Here is an 8,248-nt window from a genome sequence, read left to right on the forward strand (position 1 = left end):
TGGCTGCTGTTAAATTTTGGAAATAGTGTGCAGTCGGCTATCGTTCCGTGTGGAAATAACGATGAGCGATTGTTAAGATGAAGTCTTTTTAACCGAAATCTTCTTACACTGTCTTTGCTGAACGAATTAGTGGTCGTATTCCTGCAAATGTAAAGAAAGCTACCAGTGGGACAGTACGAGTATGGAATGAGTGGTCGCCGATGAAAGAACCTCCCTTCCAACTAGTAGTCGACAAGAAGATGAGTTTGAGTTTGTTGTTGCGCCTGTTATTGAATTACTAGTAGTAGTAGTAGGAGTAAAAGTTGTGTTATTCATTTTTTCTTTAATAATAAACGATTAAGAACTCGTTGAAATGTTTGAGATTACTAAATAAGGGGAATAAGCCGAGCGGTATATGGCGGTTTCCAAAAGGATGATAAGAACATATCTGTAGACTCAATATTGAGCCTAATAACCCAGTCTCTAGGCGAATCGTTGCCGACGTCATTGTTTGCATTTTCCCTCATAAGAAGCCGGGGTCGTATATATAAACTAAATGCAAAAGTTGAAAGAGCTGGTTAAGTTAAGCAATTTGTGCAATTTTCAGCTCTTTACAAGCAATATTAAAGGAAATATCAGCCATCAAAAACTGCGAAATTGCTGGGTGGCAAAAAAATTAATGAGCCATACATTTGCTGTAAAATTTCGAGATTTTAGAAGAGAATTTCTCCGAAAGCATTCCATGTATTGGGCTCAAATTCTCAGAGAAAACTAAACTGAAACTGTTATACGCTTTCAATATTCAGAGTTTTTATTTTATCAGCGTCATCAGATAGTGATAAGCATATGTAAATAGGGCAAAAAGTGTAAACAAAGATTCGCCTATATAAAGTAAAGCGAGAAAATGTTCATTGTAACATGGTTTTATTAAATCAACAAATAAAAATAAATGGGAATTTCACTGGCACATCCACAGAGTGGCTCTTCGTCCACTGTTTCCAGGTCGAATTGGAATTAAGAAATGTTGGTTTTTTGTGGAGGGAGGAAAACCGGAGTACCCAGAGAAAAACCCTCGGAGCAGGGACGAGAACCAACAACAAACTCAACCCATGTATGATGCTGAGTCCGGGCATCGAACCCGGGCCACATTGGTGGGAGACGAGCGCTCTCACCACTGTGCCATCCCTGCTCCCTTAATACAAAAGAAGCACTGTAGAAAAGATCTGCAATAAAATTTTCCCTTGTTGTGTTGACAGCACCAAATCAAACTGTTTGGCAGTGGCCTGAATGAGTGTCTTTTCTATCGCACTTGTCTGCTATTGAGCTGAAGATAAACCTTGGTGAGTAGGCTGGTATCGATACGGACAAAACTGCGAACTATCTCTACTAGCGTTGAAAATCTATCATAGAGGTATATTTTGCTGTGATTAAAACATTTTAAAATACGCTGTAAAAACAATGTTACCCGTCAAGGTGCGTTTGCTCTTAAAATACAAGGTCTCTTTTTTCTTGTTAGTTGAGGGAAGTAGTGTTTTACCCCAAAATATATATAATCGAAAGTAACAAACGGCGAGGCCCGTCTACTAAGACACGTGAACTAAGGCTATCGGAGTTATGCGTTACAGAATACCGTATAAAGTGTTGTAACAAACTACTTTTGGGCTATCCAAACGATTTTTGAGATGTGGAAAGGTCAGTGATACAACTTGGGTGCTGTTGAACGGAGAAATGGCGGGTAAAAGCTTCGAAGAGCACTAAACTTGCTGCATGACACTTGTTACAGAATGCCAAGGTACAGGGTCGTTGTGACTCGTCCGTGGAGGCGAAGCAGAAATCAATCATTAACAAAACTAGAACTATTTAATTTGTTTACAAAATTCGCAGTCTTCACACGTACACTCTAGTAGTCTATGGTAACTCAGTGTAGCACGGCGGTACGGACAGTCGGGTAATTCAGTAGTTTGGTTATTTACAACGTACAGACATTCTTTTATATACTCAGTGAATATTAATTAAGTTCGGTAAGCCTTTCAACTAAAATTAGTTTTACTACAGAGTAAATAACTAACTTTGCAAGATTACTAAAATGAAGGTGCTCTTTACAGTGCTGGTATCAGTTTTTCATTCAGTTCAATTTTAACTCATTGAAATCTGTTGCCGCCATTCTATTGTACAGAGAATCGGCGAACAAGAAATAATAATATCAAGTCAAGTTCACAATTCCGTAAAAGACCAAATTTCAACTGAATTAAGTTCCAATTTGGGGGAGGGGAGGTGGAAGGGAAAGAGGTTTAGGGTCTGTCGGATTATGCCAGCATAATTTTGAGCATAATACTATATCTGGAGCATTAGGCATAATATTGGCATAATGCTAATGTATTTTGTAGCATAATGCTGTTGTTTCTGAAAACTGTGAATAGTGTATACAAATTTTGCCAGCAACTCCAGCTAGAATGTACATAGTTGATAAAAGCGGGAGTATTTTAGGAACTGGATACCTTAGACTCGTACCCAGTGCGAAGGCCTGGTTACCTATTTATGCTAGGCTTCCAAGTTTGTACAGTGTTCGTGGATTTGCATCATGGCAGAATCAGATAATTGAGAAAGACTAGGAATGTTTAATGATAGGTACGGTCCTATGGGGGTGGGGGGTGGAAGTGTCATTTTAGTCCGGCATAATTTGAGCATTATACCTCCAGCCGAGTATAATTTTGAGCATAATACCCTGCTTTCACGGGTGACGCGCGAAAGCATAATACTCTATTTTACGAGCATAATCCGACAGACCCTAAAGAGGTTTGGGAGGGATCACGTTTAACGAATAGCAATAATTCTCAAAATACCCCCTTTGCACGTTTATGGTTCAGGTTTCAACGTAAAGTTTCTAGACGTACTCAAGTGCTTTAAGGCTTGGTTATTTGTCCTTCAAAGACCCCCAGCAAAGATTTTAAGGAACCTCTATTCTCTGTCGAGAAAAGGATTAACACTATAGAGGAAATTCATTCCACAAACTGCCTGACTTTCTTGACCAAACAGAAGTCTTCCTAAGTGTCACGTGACATTCCTTGGTTGATGACGTCACATAACTTGTTTTTGAAAATGGGGAACATTTACATTCCAAAATTTTGAAAACGTTTGCCATTAAAATGTTTAGTATAACTGTGCCTACCCTAATTCCGCCTTTTAAGGTGATACTCGTTATTTATCTTTTAAGATATTTGGAAATTTTCATGTCATGTGACCCATTTTTCTTAATTGACCGTTACTCTTAAGATGTGGACATCATTAAAAGGCGAGATGATAAAGCCCTTAAAAGAGCTCATCGAGTAAGCAAAAAACAAGATTGATATAATGTAGCATTTTGTTCCCCATTTTTGAGTAAAGATTTCATTCGTTATAAGTCGTTTTCAGGTCACGTGACTAGAATCTGATACAGCAAATTTTAAAAAAATTAATAAGGACACCAATAATAAACTGTTTGCCAAGTTTCACAGAGATCGGACAAATGCTTCCCCTCCGTCTCGTACATGTATAAATGATGATGATGATGATGATGATGATGATGATGATGACGACGACGACGTTTGGCTTCTTCTATGCAAACTGAAACGTTGTCTTCCCTTCGTTGTAGTAAATTAAGTAAATTCGATGCAAAATTTTCATAAAAAGTTGTATAATACAGCAGTTTTTAATTGAGTGTCTTGAAGTACAGTCGAACCTGTATATAACGGCCCTGTATTAAGCGGCCACCCTCTATTAAGCGGCCAGTTTTTAAAGTCCCTATTTTTCTTGCATACAAACGCTGTATTTGTTACCTGTATTAGGCGGCCACCTCTATTAAGCGGCCGCGGCCACCCTGTAGCAGTCTTCTTTGTTATTTTTACCTGTATTAAGCGGCCATCCTTGAATGGAAAAGCTATATACACAGTGCCATGGATAACAGGAATTGTCGCTGGGAGTGCCGACAGTCAACGATTTGCTCTACAAACAAAAGTTTCAAATTCTGAGGTGCCAAACGCACGTGTCCCACTTGTTTAAGTCGCTGTAATTCTTACCCTATTCCTATTTTAACTTGAAGAATTTTGTTATATATTGTGTTACTTTTAATTAGCAACATTGCCGTGATAACTCCACTTCGATCGTAACAACTATGAAATGACGGAATGAGATATTTTGTTGTGAACTGCAAGTCACGTAAGTAAGTGAGTTAGAAACACAGTACTGTACACCGTACAAGAGTAGAGGACAATTTATTGCACAGTGCTTTTACACAATGTTACGTATATTATACCATTAAGTTACAAGTTTGCACTGAACTTTGTTTAAAGTATTGATCTCTTGAAAGAGTGTTGATTGTCCTATTGTTTCCTTGCATGAAATGTTTTTGTATGATACACCATTAAAATTGACATTAGACAACGCCCAGTGAGTATTTTTAGTAATCCTGTATTAAGCGGCCACCTGTATTAAGCGGCCAGTTCCTCAAGTCCCGAGGGTGGCCGTTATATACAGGTTCGACTGTAATTACATTGGCCAATCACTACAGCAATACAATAAACCAATCGGAACTCGGTGTAAATATATGTAACTATAGTGGTGTTAAGCGCGGGAAAACGAGTACGGGCAAGTCACGGTTGGTTAATTGTGGTTTTGCTTCTCATTGGTTGGGAACGTAGCGCGAGTTTTGTTAACCAATCACAGATCTCTGTAAAGCAAAACCATAACAAAAGCGAAATTACTTCCCAATTCAAACTGTTCTAATCTAATGGATATATCTTTAGATAATTTGAGAAAACAACGTTGTTGTGCAATTGCATACGAAAATGTGCATTTTTGCAATCACACAATGTTACTAAACTGAAAACGAGGATCCCCTAAGGCCCCGTTCAGACTAGGTGCCTGTTCCCGGTTCTCGGGCTCGGGCACTAGTCTGAACAAAGCTTTTTGTCCGTGCCCGAGCAAAACTCTGGGCACCGTGCCCTGGCACGGGCACTGGTCTGAACAGGATTTTGTCAGTCCTTACGTTTTTTCCTCAAGCCTCCCTGCGATACAGTGAACAAAATTTCGGGCGCTAAATTGACGAAGGAGAACATGATTGCTCCTTAGGCACCTACAAGTGTGAACAACGTACTTTTTGGTGCCCGGGCACAGAGCCCTGGCACGGGCATCTAGTCTGAACAGGGCCTAAGAAAAAAAATTAATCACTGCTGCGTGAACCAAGTCAACAAATATGCAATTATGCAATTGCGTAATAAAGCAGTTGTACACATTACACATTAGGATGCATGTTTTGCGCATGCGTGAAAGGCCTCTAGGGCATGCGTTTCAGTGCAGTGTCTTGTACTGGTATCAGATAATGAATTGTGTTATGATGTGATAAACATTCAAACATGACATTGAGCAGTTTTGTTTCAATGTAACAAAATTTTCAGATATCAATGAATGTACAAGTGGCTCGCACAATCGTCACCCGTACGCCGTTTGCAATAACACCGTGGGGTCTTACAGCTGTGCTTGTTAGTCAAACTATCACGGAAGCGGACACTACTGCGTATATAAACGTGAGTTAAGTTTGCCAGTTAATCGCGGTAATCGGCTGCTGCCATGGTCAAGCAAATAGTGCGTCAGTTTCGCATGTCATTAACCAATTAACAGAAACGCATATCACCAAGACAAGTTAAATATACAAGTACCTGCACTAGCACTTTACTAGATATTGTTATATACCTAGACTTTCACTCAACAAAACAAGCACTGTGATTGGTTGATTCTTGGTCACGTGCCCCTAATCAAATGCAAATGTATCCCGACCGGGATACAATTTCGCAGTTGTTGCCCTCTCAGTTCTTTGTTTATTTTGCTGTGATTGTTGAAGGAAAAGTCTAAATATATAACAAAGCACTTAATGTGTATTCCCTCGAGAAACTAGTTAGTTTTGTTTTCCCTCTAGTCCTGATATATGTTTCCCTCGACGAAACATCAGGACTCTCGGGAAAACAAAACTAACTGTTTCCCTCGGGGCAATACATTAAGTGTATATTGTCTCTCCGCAGTAACAGGCTTTTGGTCCAAACAGTCTATCCCTTTCGGTGCTGGATCAAAGGAAGGTTCCTCTCCCACCCCCCCCCCCCCACCTCCCCATCTTATTTTTTACACCAAACCGAGGCCCGTAGAGTCGAGGCGCCGATATACTTTCGTTTCACAAAGAGAAGGAAGTCTAGTGTTTGAGAGCGGGCCACCCACCTACCTGACGGTCGTGAGTCACCACTGCCTGTTTTCCTGCCCGCAACAAAACCTCCTCTTCAGGGTCAAATATGTATAGCTACAGGATAATACCGTTCTTATTTTGAAATCAGAGGGCGTTGAACGACAATTTCGAATCCATCATCTTAAATTCCCGGCTAGAGACAAGACTGCTTCTTAAAATTTTTCTTTCGTTTAGGTGGCCTCTCTACATCCAGTATTCTCAGCCCCGAGAGCAGCTCGTATGTGGACCAGTTGATTTTATATTTAAACCCAGTACTTCGTAACTCAGTCCGCAGTAGGTTTGTGTTATGTTTATAACACAGACTTAAAACTTTTTTAATTTAATAGGGCATTTAATTAGTTACTATAGTTATTCTAATTAATTTGCATTATTGATGAATTATTTTATTATTTATGGAATTTTAGAATTGTAATTTTGAACTTTTATTTTATTTTTAATTTAATATTTATTGTCAGGTGCAGTTGAATATTTTTATAGAAACTGCGCGGTACAAATTTAAATTTATTATTATTATTATTTATAATGTTGGCGGGCTTTTGCGCATGGCTGGACATCCTCAACATTCCATAGCAAATCGGCAGTTACATATTTGGCGGATATACAGATGTCTCTTGGAATAGATGTAAGTATCACTTTGCTCTTCATCCTATTAGTTTTCCACTTTAGTTTGATTATTAAATTATTACTTATTTTGCCGTGTTTTTCCTCAGTAAGTTACTTGTGCAGCTAACGTGCACTAACTCAAGGCAATAATTCTTCAGTCATTTTTCCAATTGTGGACTAAACCACAATTACTTTTAGTCTACTCTACAGTCTCAATAGTGGTGCTCGACTACATTTTTTTAGGACTGGGGTTTGTAATTTCCCACCTGAAAACTGTTCTTATAAATAAATGTCCTGTTTTTTTCTCAACTTCATAGTAATTAAATCATTTTGCTATCATACAATTATCCGCTTTTTACGATTTTTTTAGTTATGTAAGTGTAAAACTTGTATATCTTTGTTCCAGATTCATATTGGACCTATTCCAATAAAAGCTTTATCTACTCACTGTACAACTACAACCGTTGGTACAATCCTGTTAAGCTACGGATCAAGTCAGGAGAATATAAGTGCGCCACATACAGGAGTAGTGGTCGTGGGCCGGCTTTTGGTAGAGGACACGGAATCTACATACACAGAAACAGTCAGAAGTACAATAGCCACACCAGATGTGGCTACTCCTATGACCTCCCCTCAGGGTATTCACAAGGTAATTGTTTGTTTTTTACTGGACGCAGCTATTTTATTCCCAGTGATATTGAAGTGTTTTATGAGGTAACATGAAAAGATCAAAAACGCGCTTTTTAGGTAGTTCAGGCAGCGTTCACATAAACATGGCTACAATTCGAAGCAACTTTGACAAAGTCATGAGGGCGCCTTCCCTTTATCAGAACTAATTCATCAGTAACCTCTAGCAGTGCCCATCTCCTCACCCCCACCCGGGCATTAGGATTAATAATAATAATAATAATAATAATAATAATAATAATCGGCGAATGCCGTATACGTACCCTGGGTACCAGAGGCTTTTTCTCGCGCGCCAAGTGAACTCCCAATCGCCTGGAGGCCCATTGTTGTCGGCCGAAAACCGACGCTTCTCGGGGCAAATAAGAACCTTCGGTCGGAACCGGAAATTATCGCTCAAGAAAATCGTCTGGCACCCAAGGTACCCCATGCACGGCAAGCACAAATGAGCTTTTCAAATGCCCCACGGTACAGTTAAGAAGATAGGTTGAATTCTTAGTTTCTTGGGTTACATTGATTCTAATCAAAGCTAATTTGGGCCAAACTACCTCAAGGATAAGTCTTGCTACTCATTATTGCTCCAGTAACCGTTCATTCTGAGGACCTACCATCTCATTTTTGCCCTCCTTAATCTTTAAACATAATTAATCACAAATTTATGGTCAGATTGTCGATAAACGTATCGATGAAAGACATGACAGTAATGTGAAGTGA

General features: G+C 39.3%; 1 protein-coding gene across 1 annotated transcript in view; it reads left to right on the forward strand.

Annotated features, from left to right (window-relative positions):
* LOC146481859 (uncharacterized) overlaps positions 1-8,246 on the forward strand; it is a 68,867-nt gene extending 60,621 nt beyond the window's left edge. The window contains exon 15 of the mRNA XM_085107587.1: positions 7,257-8,246. Coding sequence (XP_084963713.1) covers positions 7,257-7,573 — 317 coding nt within the window. The 3' untranslated portion in view covers positions 7,574-8,246. The remainder of the gene's footprint in view (positions 1-7,256) is intronic.
* Positions 8,247-8,248: the final 2 nt, after the last annotated feature.

This window comes from Pavona decussata, unplaced genomic scaffold, assembly GCF_977016875.1.
Source record: "Pavona decussata unplaced genomic scaffold, jaPavDecu1.1 SCAFFOLD_48, whole genome shotgun sequence".
NCBI classification, from domain to species: Eukaryota; Metazoa; Cnidaria; class Anthozoa; order Scleractinia; family Agariciidae; genus Pavona; species Pavona decussata.